At 37.3% G+C, this 20,415-nt stretch overlaps 1 protein-coding gene across 1 annotated transcript in view; it reads right to left on the bottom strand.

Moving 5' to 3' along the window:
* Positions 1-20,415, bottom strand: part of ATP8B4 (ATPase phospholipid transporting 8B4 (putative)) — a 215,222-nt gene that overhangs the window by 25,623 nt on the left and 169,184 nt on the right. Inside the window, exons 16-17 of the mRNA XM_044660050.1 lie at positions 16,015-16,198; positions 14,727-14,950 (exon numbers count right to left, since the gene is read on the bottom strand). Coding sequence (XP_044515985.1) covers positions 14,727-14,950; positions 16,015-16,198 — 408 coding nt within the window. The remainder of the gene's footprint in view (positions 1-14,726; positions 14,951-16,014; positions 16,199-20,415) is intronic.

The following is a 20,415-nucleotide window of genomic DNA, read 5'->3' as shown; positions in this document are numbered from 1 at the left end:
ATGGTAAACCACTTCAGTATCTCTGCCAAGAAAACCCCAGATGGGATCATGAAGAGTCAGATATAACTGAATTGACTAAACAACAAAACCTTTTAGAATATAGCATTTTAAGGTCTACAAAACAAAACTCTGTTATTTCATTTGCCCCTTACATCAACCCTTTGAACTAGGAACTCTTATTATCACCATTTTACAGATGAAGAAACAGAGGGTAAGAAAATATAAATGACCTGCCTAGAGTCACACAGTTAATAAAGATCAGAGGCAAGAGTTAAACTCCAGTCTTGCTCACTCATGCCAGCACTCTATCCAAGAACTACATTTAATGAAATCTAACTTTTAAAAAACTCATTTAAATGGAATTTTCTGTGATTTCTAAACAGATACAAAGTAGTTTGGTTTCTCCCCAGAGGCCCTTGGTATCTCTTCCCTACTCAGATGACTGGATGTATTCATAGGCCAGGGAGAATGTCCACTGCATCCCTAGTTTTGCTCTGTGATTTAGAGGAAAGCTATATCACAACAACTTCTTTTCTTAGGAAACATGTGTCATTTAGGGAAAGCACATTGTGGAATAAAGATGAGGTGCTTGGCTACACCACATCTGTTATTTATTTGTGTAATTAGCAGTAATACACTAGCAAAATCCAGGAGGAATGGTCCAGAGTTTAACAGAGAGCTCTCTTCTTCCTGGGCTTTCTGCAAACCACATCTGTAAGGAAACCTGGAGATCAATGAGCCCAGGGTGGGACTGGATTACAGGTAACCCAAATCAATGAAGTCATCAAAGCCTTGAGATTAGTCTCACTATTTCATGTCACTTTCCAAACTTTTCATTGTGATTTTTCTTATATTGTTTGACATGACCAAAGTTTTTATGCCTTGACAAGATAATTGTTTCCATATCAGAGCAAGATAAAAAACACACACACACGCACACACAGCCCTGTATCTCATTGACAATGATAAATTGTCATCAGATAATCTCATTTCAAAAGTACACAGTGCCAGTAGTTGCATAGTTTCATACATAAATTTCCTAAATAAGGTCTCAACCAATTTCTTGGCACAATCCTTGTGGGGACAGCTCATCTTTATTAAGAAGCTGGAGGGCACAGGGTGCTTTTAAAATAAATCAAACCCATAAATAGTGAACAAGAGTCCACGGTGGACTTTGTCAGAATCATGGGAGGCTGCAACAATCCATCAGAGTGAGGCGTGCACCTTAAAAGGATCCGTGGTTCAGTCTAGAGACTTATCTGACATTTATCCAAACCCCTCTGGTCTGGAAATCTGGCTGGAAATCTCATGAGGTCAGATTATATTTTACTTTGTCTCATCAATGGGAGTGTGGTTGGAGTGTTTGAGGGCAGAAATTGGCCCCAAGTTTCCAGATACTACAAGGTTGCTTGTGCAAAGCCAAGCCTGAGCTTTCTTAATGTCCAGACTATGGGGGAGACAGACCCCAAGGGAATCAATCCTCTGTAGGACATTTCCTTCCCTTTCCACAGACATATCATAATAGCTTTCCACAGACATTGCTATTTTTGATTCCATGTTAAAAAAAAGCAAACAAAAAATCAAGGGGTGGGGAAGCCAAAAAACATGTTGACATTATATTTTCCATTTTTCGGCTTCATCAAGGGTTGTGGCAACTTAGCATGGTGTATTGGAAAGAACACTAGAGTAGGAGTCAAGAGTCTCAGGTTCTACTCCCAGCTCCTACCAGCAACAAGCTCTATGGCCTTGCATTATAGGTAATGCTTTCCTGTAGATGCATGTAAAAGATCATGAAGTCAGAGCCAATAGGGACCTTAGAGGCCATTAAATCCAGTCTTATCATTTTATTGAAGAAAAAATTTAGGAGAGAAGGTTAAGAGATTTGCTCAAGGTCACATAAGAAGGATCTGAGGCTCTTCCTGACTACCAGTCCAGTGCTCCACCCATTAAAATACTGCCTCTCTATTAACCAGTTTCCATATCTGTAAAATGAAGGGAATGGGTAGAGAGCATTTTAAAAGATCTCAAAAGATTTTATGATTCTAAGCCAGTAGGACGTGTTAGTCATTCATCCTGGATCTTCTCTACCTCTGCTTGGCAAGATTGCTCAACAGAAAGTCTTCTGTAGATTCTTCTCCTTTCCCCTTTCATACCTCTGAAAATAAGGCATATCTACAAAATGGTGCCCCCTAAGTCAATTAGTGGAAACCAAATGCCCGCAGCCCATAAAGCATCAGCATCCCGTGAATTCTAGTTGCCTTGCTCCAGGAAACAGACAGCAGCCCCACCCCAAGGGCCATCCCAGAGCCTTGCATGCCACAATCACCCAAGCACATTGTAGGAATTCACATCTGTAGCAGCCCACCTACAAGGCCAGGCTCTTGGCTGGGATGTTCTGGAGCCCAGCATCAAAGAACAATGGCCAGTGATCAAATTCAACAGGACTGGAGAGGGAGTCCAAGGTAGTAAAGAAATACCACATGCCACTTCGTTAAGTAATTAAGCTGCTCTTTTTAAAGTCAACATTGTGTCTTTTTTTTTGAAAAAAGCCCAATCTGTTTACATTTGCTCCAATGTTTTTGAGCAGCAATGTGGGTTACCTCAAAGCAATTTGTTGAGAGGCACACGAAAGAAATATTTATTGTAGGTGTTTATGAATCATGGTGGGTTTTTGTAGGTTTGGTCTATTGTTCTATAACAGACTCTGCCAGATGGCTAGTCCAATCATAACTCGCACTTCAGAAAAGGAAACTAGAGCTGGAAAATGAGAGAAAGGGGTAATCATGGCATAGTTCGATATCCCTTGACATTCTCAGGCTAGACCCATGGATTTCCAACCGTGCTCTATTCTCAGATTGCATGTGTAAGATTTGTTCCTCTCAGGATCAGACAGCAAAAGTGACTGGGAACTGGAACTGTGACTACCCAAGGAGGGCCTCTAAACAGATGCTTATTATTACCCAATCTGCCGGAGCTTGCAATTTTCATTACCACTAGCTAGCTCCATCTTGTCATGGGGCTTTCAACTCTACTGAAGAAATTTGGTAGAGGAATGGCAGAAGGTAAAGAAAAGGGATGGGGCTGAACCTTTGCTGACATGAACTGGATGGGAAGAAAGTAATGCTCTATTGAGCTCAAGGGACCTCAAATGCCTATTTCCTGAGCATTTTTCTAAGTTCCCCAAAGCTACTAAAATAAATTTAGTTTCAGTTGAAGTTTAAGAACTTCATCAAATAAATATCTAATTAAGTTTCAGTTGAAGGAAAATTGGCACTATGAAAACATCTCCTATCAAAGACTGCTTCCATCTTTTATCTGTTTTCCCCATTCACCCTTTTCTCTTTTTCCTGATTTCCCCTTTTTCACCTTTCCTAGTGATAATGACAAAGAAAGGAAACCAAAAGATTTTTCAGTCCAGTCCAGTCTGTTGCAAACCAGAGTTCAGTGATGTAAATCAGGAAGTAAATGAAGGAGACAACAAATCACTGATGAGCCTTGTTTTTCCATCCTTCATCATTTTACTTCCTCCCATCATCTGTTAAGCAGAGAAGGGACAACCAAACCTCTGATAATAATCTAACTTCTTCTTCTTTGCATGAACAAAGGTTCTGCTACTACTCCTTGGTAATCTTTGTGGCTGCTATATTCCACTTAAACGACAGAGGAGAGGTGAGGCAAGTGGTTCAACTGACCCTGAAGGGAGTTATTTCCATTTAACTGGGACAATTGGGTGTGGACTCCCCACTAGTGGCTAAAATCTGAACATATTTACTAAATGCACAACACATTCTCTTTAGTGGTCCTGTTAACATAGTGATATACCTTCTAGAAGCCTGGAAAGAACTAATATTCATTTAATCAAAATGCCTGATCACAAAAACATTATTTCTTTTGGCCAGAATAGTCTACTTAAACAAGAATTACAATCGGTGCCATATGACTTTAAGTATAAGGGTTACATGAAATGATAGATTTAGAGAAAAGACCTCAGGGGAAAATAAAGTCCAGACTCTCATTTTGCACTTGAGGATATTAAAGCCCAGAGAACTTAAGTGACTTGCCAAAAGTCATAAAGGTAAGTATCAGAATTAGGTCATGAGCCCAGGTCTTCCATGTATAGTCAGTGAGCTTTTTCTTGTACTGTGTTGTCCTCTACTCTCATAAGTCCTTTTTCAATAAGGGATGTAGGAGATACCTTGAATTGGAAAGAAAAGAGGTAACCTAGCTTCTATTTCCAGTTCTGATATTCACTAACTGTGTGATTTTGAACAAGTTATAAGAAGTTAACTCTCTAGGACTGTTTTCTTACTCATAAAGTTATGATATTGCAATAGATAATCTCTAGGGTTCCTTCCAGCTCTAACATTCCATAATTATAATAGGATCATAGACATTTTAAAATGTTTCACAAAATTTCACATTTAGGGGACTGCCAATTCAATTAATATCATTGAGATGATTAAATTTCCTTTCTATCACCAAACCAATGCCATGGCATCATTTGGCAAAGTGGTCATGTAAAGATTTGGCAGATCATTGGAAAAGATTCTACCATCCAATTTTTATGGCATCTACATACCATTTTCCATTGTTTAAATGTGTATATAATAACAAAACCATATTTGAAAGGAAATAACCAAAAGTCAACAGACATGAAAAGCAATGCCTTAATGCCCAAACTAGTTATTTCCCCTGCCCCTACAAATGTATGTTTTAGCTGTCTTGAGAAGAAATTTCTGAACAAAAACCTCCTAATTGACTATTAGTGAGTCAGGTTCCTAGACTGCCTTATCTTTGGCACCTTCACCAGTTCCATGAAGAGAAACAATATATCAGCAATAAAACATTTGGGGTCAGACATCTGTAAATGTTTGTCTTATGTAGATACAGCCAAAGAGTTGGAAGATTTACGAAGAAGTGAACTAATTAGATCTTCTGACCACATACACATAGTACAGTTTGGAGAAGTGTCCATCTCTATTGGAAAAGAAACACTTACAAAGAGGAACAGTCAGCCAAATAATCTCACACACATGACAGTCCTTTTGAAACAATGAGACCAAAGATTCAGGTCATCTATGTTATTATACTTGTAGTCAAGTCAAATCAACAAGCATTTAACCAAGCACCTTCTAGATGCCAGCCACTAGGATAAGTGTTAGTAATACAAAGAAAACCACCTCCTGCTCTCAAGGAGTTTCCAATTCAATGGAAGAATTAATTTCAAATTTTCAAAGATTTAGAATTTCATGAGTTTTAGATATTCCATCTAACAAACAAATGGCAATGACTCTTCAACTTTAGGAGACAGTTTTTTGAGTTAATGTGGCTGAAAATATTCATCAACCTGTAGCTAAACTTCTGGTGATGAACATCTCTGAACTAAGTGTGGTTTATCCCACAGACATTTTACTGGGAGAATTTCAAACTGGTAAAGCCTACCATGAGAAAGTCACTTTATGTCTTGGTGCCCCCTCCAGCCTGATGCTTTAGAACTATAATCAGCAGTTCTCAAACTGGAGACTGGGGAAGGGAAGAGGGTCTCCATCCCACACCCCAGGTTCTCAAGGTCAAAATTATTTTCATGTCTAATATTATTTAATTTTTAAATATCAATAGACATTGTATACAAATAAAACCTCATGGGTGAAGAGGAGTTCCTCAATAACTTTTGAGAGTGTAAAAGAATCTTGAGACCAAAAATTCTGAGATCCATTGCTATAAGTTAGAGGATAAGTTCTCAATCAACCTTAATGGGGAAATTTTGTTGCTGTTAAGTCATGTCTGACTCTTTGTAACCCTACAGATCATAGTCATCACTGGAGTTTTCTTGGCAAGGATACTGGAGTGCTTTGCCTTTTCCTTCTACATTGGATCCAGTGGATCCTTTTGTGGGTAGAAGAAACATTTAAATGAAGGTCTTCTTGGCTCTGTGGTTATCCTCTATCTACTACACTATGCTGCCTCTTAATAAATAATTGCTAAATTAAAAAAAATTTACATACACATATCTCTCAATAATCCAATTTTAACAAATCATGAGTTAATACAAATTGGAATTAAACTTCAGAGTTATTCAATTGTGAGCCCAATAAGGTTATCCTTTAAGATAGAGTTACTTATGTTCAAAATATTTTATGCAAATTGTCCAACACTCAGAGCATATATACTAGTGGCACTATTAACTTACTATAATGTTTTTATTTAAATTACTAAATTTAAGGAAAACCATCCTAATTTTTTAAATAAATGCTTCTTTCATTTTTGCTTTGACTTAATTTAATTTAAATACTCGCTTCCATGATACATCTGTGTTGTTTTTTAAAGATCAGTTATACACGATTAAACAAAATCATTAGGAAACAGAAGATACCAATTATATTGGTGGTAACTGCTGGGGTTTCTGCCCATGCTATCTCCACTATTCAGATATGAGCTCCATATCCCATCTTATTCACTCTAATCCACTATGATCCACAGTATTATAAAGGATATGCAAAAGATACTGGTAGGAAGCTACCAATGGAACACAATCAGGCTGAACAAGGGCAAAAGAGCCCTCTGGGGCTTGGAAAAGGCTAGAAAGAGTGAGAGTAATACCCGATACTTCTGTTAGATACTATGGAAAAAATTGCACAGAAAGGGTCTGGAATGTTGGAGAGAGGATTGATTGACAACAAAGGCAGTTGGAAGGGGGAAGGGAGAGACTGGAGAGGGTGACAGTTGCTCTCTGAGGGAACTCTTGCCTGGACCTGGGACAAAGGGAGCTCTCTCTACCTCTCAGTATAGAAACTACCCCTATTCTTGGGATTTTCCCAACTGTTTTCTCTAGCTGTATTCCTGTGGATGTGCCATTGAACAAAAGGATTTGAAGGGAGCTGCTTGAACTGTAACACCTGTCTTTAGGGGCATTAGCCCAAAGAGACAGGATAACTCAGCTCTGAAGGTCAGAATCTCTTCTCCTTTTGCTCTCTACTGCTAAAGACTTTGAACTTATAAAAGCTAGCTTAGATATAATATAGAATAGGAAGAAAAAACCCTCCATAAGCCTGTGAGCCTTGGGCTCAGCTCAAAACCTGACAGATACTTGAAAACCAATCTGTGCTTAAGGTTGAGGGAAATCCCTACTTCCCTCTATCCAAAATCCCTTCTCTTTAAGACTTGTTATTAAACCAACTTTAGTTAAATAAAGGCAATCAGATAATCTTTTGTAAGGGTGAATGGGGCCTCAAGGGAGAAGCCATTGGCTCCCTGAGCAGTCAGTTAGGGTGGCTCTGAGGGTTAGCTAATCAACACTCTTGGCTAACCTCAGTAACACCATACCAGCGTTTCCCTTTCTGATTTACCTTTGTAAGAGTTTTCTTACAATACATACATAGATCACAAGCCAGGAGAAATGGAAGGATTCTAAAACCTTCAAATTGGTATATACCTTAAAGCTTGGAAGACAGTATTAGTTTTAGGAAGTCAAAAGGGTCAAACTGTGGGGCACAGGGGAAAGAGTGCCAGACCTGGAATCAGAAAGACTCATCTTCTTGAGTTTAAATCTGGCATCAGACACTAACTGGGATACCGGGCAAGTTACTCAACTCTGCTTCAGATTCCTCATCTGTAAACTGAGCTGGAAAAGGAAATGGCAAGCCATTCCAGTATCTTTGTCAAGAAAACCCCAAATGGGGTCATGAAGAGTCAGACACAAGTGAAAAACAAAAGGACCAAGATGAAGCCAAGAAGAATCAAAGAGTTCTTTTTTAAAACCCTTCTAAGGCAGAAAAGAGATAAGGGCTAGACAATGGGGCCAAGTGACTTGCCCAGGGTCTCACAGCTAGGAAGTATCTGAGGCCAGATTTGAAGTAGGACCCCCTGTCTCTAGGACTGACTTTCAATCCATTGAGCCACCTACCTATACCAACCCCCTCCAAGAGAGTTTTTCTTAAAGCTAACCCTAAGCTCATGGAAGAGAGGCAAAGGGGGCTTTGATGCTTCCCTCCAAATTATTTAACCTAGTTCACCAGGATAGGAAAGGAAATAAAATTTCTGGGCAAATGGCATATCTATAGATGAAATTGTGAGTTTCACAAGAGAATTTTTGGTATTTATTTCTTTTTTCCTTTAGCTTTTGAAACCCTTACCTTCCGTCTTGGAGTCAATACAGTGGATTGGCTCTAAGGCAGAAGAGTTGGTATTTAGATTCCTGATGAAAACCTGAGAATAGGGGTTGGAGAAAGGTAGAGAATTTAGAGACTTAATACTGTATGCACCATGCCCACCTCTAAGGGCATATCTCAACAATAAAACTTCTACCTCATTCAGAGTGGTAAAAAAAATCTTGGAATCCCCTGCCTATATTCTACCTTTATAAATTCATTCCTTTGATTTAAGTATTATTCTCTCCAGAAGTCTTCTTTTAAAGTCAAAGAGTGGTGAAAGTATAACTAATAATTTTTAAATAGATGCAGTGACAGTGTAAAAACAGAAACAATAACCATAATAAAAGAAAAGGACTGCAATATAATTATAATGATCATGAAGAGTTGACAAAGTGGAACTCTCTCCCTTATTTGCATAGACCAGATTCTATGAGGATATTAGATTCTTCCTTATTTGCATAGACCAGATACTATGAGGATATTAGATTATGTATACTATCAGACATAGCTTTTGCTAAACTACTTTTTTTTTTCCTTTTTAAAAAAAAATCTTTATTTTGAGGGATGATTTACTGGAAAGGGCAAGAGGAGGGGTATATTCTGGACAGAAAATGATATAAAAAAAGATATCAATAGAATTGAGTTTAAAAAACACAAATACTTCTGAGAATAACTAACATTTTGGTATAAATTATTTTATCAGATCACTGAAAAGGGGGTGGCGTTTTTTGTACAAAATTAGGAGATGGGAAGTTGTGGAACACCAACTGAATGACAAAAAGGTTGGAATAACAGACAAAGTTCCAGATTTTGAGTCAGAGGACCCGAGTTTGCATCCTGCTTCTGTTATTGTGTGATGAGGTATGAGTCACCTACATCTCTGGGCTTCAGTTACCACATCTGTATAATAAGAGCATTAGCCTAGATGATGTCACATTCCCTACTTGCGCTAAGGCTAACACTTCTAGTTCACAGTTTGGTTTAGAGATGGCCTTATCATGGTATGCTTGGCTTTCTATGTCACATAGCACCATGTATAAATCACTAACAGCCCATCAGAAATCTGTGCCCACATAAAATGCCAAATGGGGGTGGAGCTGGCACTAGGAGGGGTCAGCCTGCACCTCTGCCAGTTAACAGGGATTTTCCAGGTTCACTTGTTACTCCACCCTATGTGACATAAAAACCTCATGTGCCCCAAACTAGCATGGGATGGAACTTAGTCTCTTAGAGAAACCCCTAAATAAACAGGACTTGGACGGTTATGAATTGAATGGGCCAAATTTTAATACTTTTCCATGTTAAAAGACAGGAGAAGTATAACTCAAAACTCGTGAGCACGCAAATGTTCCATTTCTCTCCATTCCCACTATTAAAAAGGATATCCTGATTGTGAATTTGTGAATGGGAACTTGAGAAATATCAACAGGATCAATTCTTATATCACCCAGAATCTGAAAACAAGATTTCATTCTCTTTCCCCCTACCTACAAAGAGCTCCATCATTAGTAATGAGAGGTGACTAATATGGGCACAATCTATTTTTGTTTTATTTTTTTAGTTTTCTCTAAATTACTTTGGTTTTAAGGGGAAAAGGTCAAGGACATGCAGGTCTTTCTCACTTTTAGAATGCTCAAGTAAAAAAAAAAAACATTTTGACCTTATAAAAATAATAAACTAGAGGGTTGTTCTTTTCCTTACAAAAGATCTCATAAGGTTCTTTTGCATATCAAGCTCTCTTAGTACATTCAAAATATCATTAGATTTAATAAAATTTAGCAAAATGTACATAACAAAATCCAGGGATAGACTGGAATCAACTCTTTTCATTGTGAGCATATACATCTTGGCAATCAGCAAGTGTTTCAAATTAAGATGATATTTTGTTTTGTTAAGTGTATACATTTAAGAAAGCAAGGAAGAAAACATTGGTGATGCAGATTAAACTTAAAAGTATGACACCAAAAAAAGTATCTGCTCTTTTTTTTTTTTTTGGAAGAGTTCATCATTTAACATTTACTCCCATACTTCTGGATCAGAGAAGCACATTGGTGCGATGGAAAGATCACTGGATTTGAAGTCAAAGGACATGGTATCAAAATCTGTCTCTGTAGTTTACTATCTACATGACTTCAACTACTTAATTCCTCTGAGTCTCAGTTTCTTCAATTGTTAGATGAGGAAGTTGAACTAGATGATCCCTAAGGAGCCTTTTATCTCTAAAAGAAAAATGTTTGTCATGGATAGGAATGTCTTAAATAAAACTCAAATATGAGCAAATATCCATAGCAGGAAAAATTGATTAGAAAAATACTTAATATGCTTTGTTTACACTCCTATTTATGAAAGCTGATTATTTGTTGCTTTAAGACATTTTGCTGTGATTTTATTCAGATGTTTCCATAATGCTTCAGTCCTAAAATGGATCTTTGATCTTTTCAATGGGGGTATTTGCTTAATAGATGTGTAGAGTAACACCATCTTATTTCTCATCTTTTGTGATGCTTGCCATCATTCTCCCATGGATTTTCCTAAAAGATCTGTCATATTAGAAGTCTTCCTTGGTCTCTACCTATTATCCCTCCCTCTCATCCCATAACTTCCTCCTTCCATATCTGGTCATAAGTCGCCTCATTTCTTTAATGCAGGTCATCTTTTGCAATATGCTATAGATTAATTGTGCCCAACAAGGATCTTTCCATTGTGCCTGAGGGAAAATGGGATATAGTAGATAGAATTATGAAGACAAGGACTTTAAATCCACTTTAGAAACTCCCCAGCTGTGTGACCTGGACAAATCACTTAATCTTCTCTGAGCCTCATTTTTCTCATCTATAGAATGAGAACATGCTGGAAAACCTAGTGAATCTGGAGTCAAGAGTTGCTGGGTTCAAAATCTGCTTTGGCACTCTCTATTTGTATGGCCTTGCTCAATACCGGCCTGGGACTCCATTCCTATGTCTATAAATGAAAGTCTACTAGATGGTCTCTGAGGTCCCTTGAATCTACGATCTGATGATTCTATGACCTATCTCACAGGATTGTGGCAAAGGCCAATGAGATAACAAATGTAAACTTTGAAAAAACTAAAACTGCATGTAAATGTTAGCCATTATCATTATTCCTTTTGGGGGTCAGGGAGAAAGGAAGGGTTAAGGCACTTTCTCTGCCAATATCTCCCCAATGCAGAGACTCAGAGAGTTGTTTAGCAATCTGAGCTCAAGTTACCCAGGGTCACACATCTACCGTATTGCAAATGTTCATCTTGAACTCAAGTTTTCCCAACTCAAAGACCAGTTTTCTATTTGCTATATATACCATGATACCTACCATATTTACTTGGGTTACCTAAAACATTTTTTCATTTTTCATTTATTTATTATCTTCTAGTCTCTACTCATATATTTATTTTATTATTAGAAATATATTATTTACATATTTATAAGTATAATATAATAAATATATTCTTCATTTACCTATTTAGTATTACCAGTATAGGAAACTAGTACTATAGAGTTTCAACTTTTAATTTTCTTGGAGTAATTTGGCTTAATTAGGTCTCATGCCAAGTTTTCTATGGATTTATTTTCATTTCTATTTGCTTTTCATTATTTAATATGGGAGGTAATGCTTATACTCTTCTGTCATACTCCTCTATAGTCTTTTGTTTTTGTTTTTGTTTTTAAATCCTTACCTTCCATCTTGGAGTCAATACTGTGTATTGTCTCCAAGGCGGAAGAGTGGTAAGGGCTAGGCAATGGGGGTTAAGTGACTTGTCCGGGGTCACACAGCTGGGAAGTGTCTGAGGCCAAATTTGAACCTCCCGTCTCTAGGCCTGGCTCTCAATCCACTGAGCTACACAGCTGCCCCTTCTATAGTCTTTTACAAGCACATTTGCCTTCTATGTTGGTAATGTCGTTGGCTGCTATGTCTCTAACTTTGGCAAAAAAAAAAAAAAAAAAAATCAAAATTTGCCAGCTAAGCAAGAACCTTGGCAGCTCCTTTACATAAGTTAAAGTTTTGCACAAGATGGTGATTATTTTAATTTCCCACTTTTTATTCTCCTCAGTTCAATTGAATTGGTAAGAAATGAGGTTGTTACATATTGTATTTGTTTTCTTTCTATCTGATATTAATGTTGACCTTTGATCTAACTAGTCAGTAGTCTAATTGCCCAAAAAATTGATTCTGATGTGTGTGTGTGTGTGTGTGTGTGTGTGTGTGTGTGTGTGTGTGTCATTAGTAATCAGTTTTTTCATGTCTGCTGTTACAGTAAACTTCATTGTATGCCATTGGGTTCCTACTCTCTTCTGGAAGAAAGTAATAATGATAAAAATGATTTTTTTTAAAAAAAAGCACAAGGTTTCTGGTCTCCTATTCCTCAAATCTCAGCCATATTTTTCAATGTGTTTTTCAATATCTTCCTCTGGGACTACCTTGGCACTGAAGTCACCAAGTATCAAAATAAATGTTAACTGGAATTGGATGATTTTGGCAAATTAGACTTTTTCTGTCTTTTCATCCTCACAGTTATTGGTATATAAACTGCTATTATCTTCATGGTGGTCTTTTTGTTTATTCTCTTTGCAAGTACTGAAAGACACGATGATAAAGTGTCCTATGAAAAGGATATTTCTTATTGACTTGGGTATATGGCCAAACTAACTCCCTCAACTTCCTTATTCACTTGTCTAAGGAAAATTGATGAGCCATCCTTCCATTTAATTGCAATTTCCTTTTGTCTTCTGGTTTTGTTTAGCATGGAAAAATCAATATCAACATGAATAGTTATCATCATTATAGAAAAATACTTTATTGTGTTGAGATTTTTTTTCTAATTTCACTGATATACTTGAATTTCACATCTCATATTTCACATTAAGGATTCAGAGGCAAAATTCTTTTATACTGATACCTGTAGTTCATGATATGCTATCTTTCTTCTAAAAAGTTTTTATTATTTATAATCAGCACTGATAAATGAATTGGTTGATTGTTCTTCCTTGATGAAGACATTAACCACAATTCAAATTTAGAAGTAATATGAATATTATCACTGTTAAATTATAAAGCTAGATAAATAATTCATTAAAAGTTTATTATAGGGGCAGCTGGGTAGCTCAGTGGAGTGAGAGTCAGGCCTAGAGACAGGAGGTCCTAGGTTCAAACCCGGCCTCAGCCACTTCCCAGCTGTGTGACCCTGGGCAAGTCACTTGACCCCCATTGCCCACCCTTACCAATCTTCCACCTATGAAACAATACACCGAAGTGCAGGGGTTTAAAACAAAACAAAACAAAACAAAACAAAAAAAAGTTTATTATATTCCAGGCTCTATGCTAAGCACTTGAAATAGAACTACAAGTAAGGAAGATTATCCCTCCTCTTATATTCTAAAGGGGGAAAAGAATTCATAAAAGGTAACCAGAAAGAGAAAATAAGAATTGATATAAGTCTGAAGGTATGGGATGGGAATATCTGTAAAAAGAGGTTAAGACCTGATTTCCCTTAAGTCTAACCTAAAATGTTTCTTTCTGAAGGAAGCCTTTCTCAGGTTCCAATTTATTAGTTAGTTAGGTAGGTAGGTAGGTAGGTAGGTAGATAAAAAGACAGAGACAGACAGACAGATAGAGACAGACAGATAGATAGATAGACAGACAGATACATACATATATATGTTTTACATAATTGTTTTCATGCTGTTTTTTTCCATTAGGGTATGAGTACTTTGAGGGAAGGAACTTTTTTTTTTCTCTTTCTTTGTATCCTTAGCACTTATCACAGTCCTGAACCAAATCAAGAGCTTAATAAATACTAGCTGCCTGACTGGTAGGGGCAGAGTCCAAGGATCTAGCAGGGAAGGGGCCTGAGGGGGAGGAAGATAGAAGGGAAGTATAAATGGCAACATGGGTGAAGAAAACCTGCTGTGGGATGACCAAAAACTGTATCAAGAATAATAATTATGGCTGGGCATTAATGACTGAATCCCAGTCTCAAACACTTACTTTCAGGGCAATAAAATCTAAAATTGCTATTGGATATTGTGGTAGTCAGAACTCACAATTTGATTTTCCTTCAATGGTATTCAGACTATAGTACAAAAGTCAAAATTTCCTCCCAACATATAACAAAGCAAGTAAATAAGATTTTATTAATAAGTAAGAAAGAAAAGGTACACTGTGGTTACCATTTACTTTAAGTGCCTAAAAATCACTATATACACCAAAGCACATTTTTTTATTTTCATGGATCTCAGTCTCCCTCTCTGTAAAAAGCAGTTGTAGCAAACGATCTCCATATTCCCTTCTGGTGTGAAGATCCCATGACTCTATGATTTTTTTGGACAATACAAACAAGTTAAACACATATTCTCTTATGTTCAGTGTTTGTCAATTATTCATTATCATTCTAAAAATTTACTGTCATTTTCACTCAGCACTTAAAATAATTTTTAGTAATAGATCCACAACATTTTTTAAGTTTGAAAAACAGGTCCTAGTAAATCAAAATAAGACACATGGAAGGGTTTTCTTCAGTTTAGGGATCTAGTCAAAGAAAGAAAAATACTTATTACCAACCTGTGCTGAGAAACCACAAAAGAATCCAAACCAGAAGTGCACAAGGGTGAAAGCAAAATTCTTGTAGAAGAAATAGCACAGAAATTTACACATGCGGAAATAGGACCACCTTCCATGAACCAGGAGGAGTCGCTGGAGATATCGAAATTGTGCAAAGGAGTAGTCACTGGCTAAAACTGCTTGCATTCCTTCCTGACCACTGATGCCAACTCCTATATGTGCACCTGGAAAGTGAAGAAGACAGAAATGAAGACCCAGCAATTTTTAAAATGCTCATTTAACTCTTTTAAAAATGAATCTGTCAACAAGCACCACACAGTCAGCTTGGTGAAACAATCTTAGAAGACCTGGATGCCTTACTTGAAGCAGCACAACTTCATGGAATGAATGCTGAGCTTCGAGTGGAAGACCTAGTTTCACATCCCATCTCTGACACTACAAGCTATATCACCCAAGGTAAATCACATATGTTTCTAATACATTTCAAGCAACATCCAATTCTAATAGAAATCATTGATTGAAAAATGACAAAAGTTTTAAAATAAGCCACTGCTAGTAGTAGCTATAATAATAGAATAATCTATTTTATGGAGATTATATGATTAATTATAATGATTGCATTAATAGAAAAAGTTGATTTTATGCATTTTTTAAAACTTTGGTCCAGACAGTTATTTCCATCAGCAAAGGGAGGCCCATAGTAAAGGAATCTCCCTCTTTGTCACATGCATATGATAAACTGTTTTGTGACTTAGTCTGAAAAAGCTACCTTGAATATTGAGGAGTTGAGTGATTTTCTCAAGGTCCCAAAGCCAGTACATGTAAGAGGCTGGGCTTGATGCCAAGTCTGCCTGATCACAACAAGACCAACTACTATATCATGGGGGCAATGTGTAATTAGAATTAGAATTTGCTCCCCAGGGACTCTCTCTCCCAGCATCCCATTTACGTATTTACGCCAATGTACTAACGTAGAGAAGATAGAAGTTTTGTGTAGGTCTGCCCTTGCTCTCTGCTCCCTCAAATGCAGCTGTAGTGGTTGGATGAGAGCCAGGCAGGAGAATTTTGCTCACATGGCTTTACTCAGGCTTTTACTTTTGTTCTTGTATTTCTTCTACTTCAAGTGATTACTAATAAATCTTATAAAATATAATACTTGAAGTTATTGGATATTAATTTAAACTTTACAGCAAGAAGCCTTTATTTTATATAATTGGATTAGTTTCCCTCTCCCATTAGACCATTTGATGGATATAAAATACATAGTTTTTATTTTATGCCCCCTTACTTTTTATCATGCTGATATCATTGGCCCCATCTCCTATGGCCAAAGTGACTGCCTTCCTGTACTCCTTAACCAATTCCACCACTTGGGCTTTCTGAAGAGGAGTAACTCTGCAGCAAATCACAGTCTTACATATGCAGGCAATTTCTAGGAATTCATTCTGTAGATTGGCTTCAAGTGCATGGCCCTGTTAAGAAGTTTTCAGGAAAGAATTATTGCATAATGTGTTAGAGAAGTATAGATTCCAATCTCATTAAATTTGCATAGTTCAAATTAAGGAAGAAGGGCAATCACAATGGAGGTTAGAATCAGGATCCAAAAGATCTTGGCATTCTAGAACCCTGGGCTATATCTAATAAGGTAAAATTCAATAAATGTAAAGTCTCCCACTTGGGTTCAAAGAATCAGCTCCTCAAGTACAGGATGGGGAGGCATAGTTCTTTAGTAATATTTCTGAAAAAAAGGCTAAGGGTTTCAGTCTACTGCAAATTCAATATGAGTCAGCAGGTTGAAGTGGCAGCCAAAAGAGCTAATGCAATCTAGGGCTACATGAAAAGAAGCATAATTTCCAGGAATAAAAAGGTCACAGTCTCTATTCCATCTGCCCTATTCAGACTACATCCAGAATATTATGTTCCATTATAAGCACCACAGTTTAAAGGGGACATAGATGAGCTGGAGAGTATACAGTGGAGGACAATCCAATCCAGATGGTAGAGAACCCTGAGTCTTTAACACAAGAGGATAAGTTGAAGGAAATGGGGGTGTTGAACAAGGAGAAGAAAAAAATGTAGGGGAGGAGGGACATGATAGCTGTCTTCAAGTATTTTAAGGGTTGTCATCTGGAAGAGGAATTAGATTTACTCCATCTGGCCAGAGAGGGCAGAACTGAGAATAATGGATGGAAGCTGCAAAGAGGTTAATTTAGGCTGGATGTCAGGAAAATCTTTCTAATAATTAGAGCTTCCCCAAAGTGGAATGTATTTACTTAGAAAATAATGCATCACTCTCACTGGAATCCTTGAAAAAGAAATGGAATTATCCCTTGTTGGATGTGTCTTAGTGATCATCCCTTTTTCAAGGTCATCTAGTATCTTTTTAAACCCTTACCTTCCATCTTAGAATCAATACTGTGTATTGATTTGAAGGCAGAAGAGGGATAAGGGCTAGCCAATGGGAGTCAAGTGACTCGCCCAGGGTCACACAGCTAGAAAGTATCTGAATCCAGATTTTAACCCAGGACCTCCTCTCTCTAAGCCTGGCTCTCAATCCACTGAGCCACTCGGCTTCCTCACCCCGCACCAGGATCCCTGAAACTTCAGATCTCTGAAGCAGAAGCATATCAAGGACCATGAGAGATTAAATGATCTACTAAAGGTAATAAAGTGAAGATTCTGACTTGAAGATTCTGACAGTGAAACACCAAGTTCTGAAAAATTCTATTACGCTGAAATGTGTTTTCTGACTCTTCTATTACCTACTGAGAGAAGTAGCATGGTCTAGTAAATAAGGCACTGGACTGAAATTCTCATCTACTTACTAGCTGTATGATCTTAGATAATTCACGTTGCCTCTCTGGATCTTGGTTCATTAATTTGTAAAATGAGAAGCAGAATTTGATAGCTTATGATGTCCTTTCTGACTAAACCAATGATCCTCTAAGTCCAAACAAAATTCTTTAGGGACTTGACTAAAGAAAGATCATTTTCAGATCAACCAAAGAATCTGATGGAATGTAAATGCAAAGCTATAATCATGGAGACAAGCAATCCAAATAATCCATGTCTGACTACTTTTCAAAGAACAGAGAAGAGTAAGTAAGAACTGGCACTGTGATGCCCCTGATAAAGGGAAAGCACTTGTGAAGAAACTATTCTAATACACGTCATCTTGTGTGCAAGGGCAGCTAGGTAGAACAATAGAGCACTGGGCTTGGAATCAGGAAAATATGTTCATACATTCAAATCTGGCCCCGACACTAGCTTTGTGACACTGGACAAATCACTTAACCCTGTTTGCCTCATCTGTAAAATGAAATGGAGAAGGACATGACAAACCACTCCAGTTCTGCTACCAAGAAAACTGAGGAGAAACCAGGTGATGGGAATAAAACCTAAACTACTCCATTTGATCCCCCTGTTTGAGTAACCTTGATTTTCTGGAATTGCTGTATCTCATTCATATGGCATTAGTGGCTTCTATAAAAGTCTTATGCCATGGTGACAAGAAGGCAACCCAACTTCAATTTCTCAATTTCAATGCCAGTGAAATGTCAAGCTCTGAAAAATTCCATAATGTTGAAATTTCTTCAAGTAGGGTTCTAGTGACAAGCTGTGTCTGCTCTCCAAGGACCAGATTAGCTAAATGAATGACTAATTAACAAGTAATGAATTCTCCAATGATGGTGACCAAGAAAGAAAGAAATACAAAATGGCCCTCAATTCTAGAAGGTCCCATTACGTATCTGTAGTGATTGTGGCAGACTGGCAGAAAGAGGAGAGAACAGAGGATGCTAAAAAAAAGTTAATCACACAGTTATTAGAATGCTTATAAACTTTAACTTAATTGCTGATATTCTAAATGTGAGAGCCCCAACATAACTGGAAGAACCGAACCATATCAGTGTTGAAATTTGTGCTACAAATCAAACCAGAAAATTGAAGAAACTTGTAACTAAGTAGAAGGATGGCTCACAGGTTCTCTTTGGAGAGGTTATAAAGAATTTTGTTTTATTCTGTGCCTAAAAGCAAAAGAAACATCATTTCATTAATGCTCATCTTGCCTTTTAATGGTCATGGTAAACATGAGCAGAACAATCTTTATGAAGATCATTGCAGCTCAAGTACCAACACCTGCTTCAGAGGATGAAGAGTTAAAGAAATTTTTTGAAAAATTCAGTAAAGGCTCTTCCAACTAAATCTTTTCAGTTCACTCATTCAACAAATATTTGTTAAGTCCTGCGATGGAGTCAGCATTGGGCTAAGAGTACAAATAGTCTCTACCTAAAAGAGCTTACATTCTATAATTCTCAGAGACTTCAAAGCAAAGATGGGCATTAGATAATGAAAATATGGCATAATATTAAGAAATAAAAGGAGAAAGAAATTGGGTGGCTCAATGGATTGAGAACCAGACCTAAAAATAGATCTGAGGTCAAATCTGCCCTCAGACTTTTTCTAGCTGTGTGATCCTGGCTAAGTCACTGAATCCCCATTGCCTAACCCTTACTACTCCTCTGTCTTAGAACCAATATGCAATTAAAAATTTTTTTAAATGATAGCATTCATAAAATACCTAGAAGCCTTATGTTTTAAAATAATGAATATTTTAAAAAGGAACTACATATGCCAAGAATCAAAAGTCACACACAAAAGAGAAAATAATATTTTATAAAGGGGGAAAAATAATTACTGACATACAGAAAAGATATCAGAAGGGAAATTGAGAATGAAGGATGAGAATTTAATCTTTCATCTTGACACCAGGATTTAAGTAGTCGTCTGGCTACAGATTTCAGTTCCTCTGGACCTCTTTACAAAGACTGAGAGGCCGCTGAAGTTCTGGTTAATAATGTGATTGACACTAGGCTGAGAAAGAATGTAAATTAATAGGCACAGCACAAATAGGACTAGATTTGATGAGATGTTCCCAACAGCCCTTTAGATACAATATCCCATAATGGAGCAAGGGGGTGGGAGGTCCATCCTGCTAAGAATAGTAAAATTCACTGTGAAGAAGTTTCCATGTATAAGATAAAGATCAATGATTAGTGTGGATGAGGAGTAAAAAGTGGGGAGGATTCCTTTACTCTAAAAATTCTAATTATCCTGCAATTTGCTATAAAGGCAGGTAGCTATAGGGGAGCCTGGTGTGTGCAAAAGAATCTGAAAAGGGATAAATGCAACCTTTTTCTCTCACTTGGCTGGAATGATTTGCCCTAAGGGGGTGAATAGGTTTAGGGGATTTTTAAAATTCTATTTTAGATTATTAACTTTTCTTTGCTTATCACCTTGAGCAGACTAAATAATACTTCCCACCATAAGATTTGTCATTCTTCCCTCCATCTCCCTAGCTATTATAACATCATTCACTTCTCCCATGCTGTGCCTCATAGGAGGTGATGGATGTTTCCTCCACTTTTCTCAGACTTTCCTTCCCATTTTCTACTGCCAGGCTACTTATGATGTCATAAAAGTTTGCAACCACTAATTTCCCTATGTAACAATGAGCACAAATGATAGTGAAATAGCAGAGGAGCAAGGGGAAAATAAACAGGATACTACACACTGCAGCAAAGAATGACAACCACTCTAATTCCTTCCTTTCCCAGGGAGAGGTCAAGGCTTTTGCTTCCTTCTCCAACTTTGGCATTGTCTTTAAAGGGCAATTTGGGTATCTCACCAA

Source organism: Gracilinanus agilis, chromosome 2, assembly GCF_016433145.1.
Source record: "Gracilinanus agilis isolate LMUSP501 chromosome 2, AgileGrace, whole genome shotgun sequence".
Classification (NCBI taxonomy): Eukaryota; Metazoa; Chordata; class Mammalia; order Didelphimorphia; family Didelphidae; genus Gracilinanus; species Gracilinanus agilis.
The sequence above is the reverse complement of the archived record's forward strand: the minus strand, read 5'-3'. Positions and strand labels throughout refer to the sequence as shown.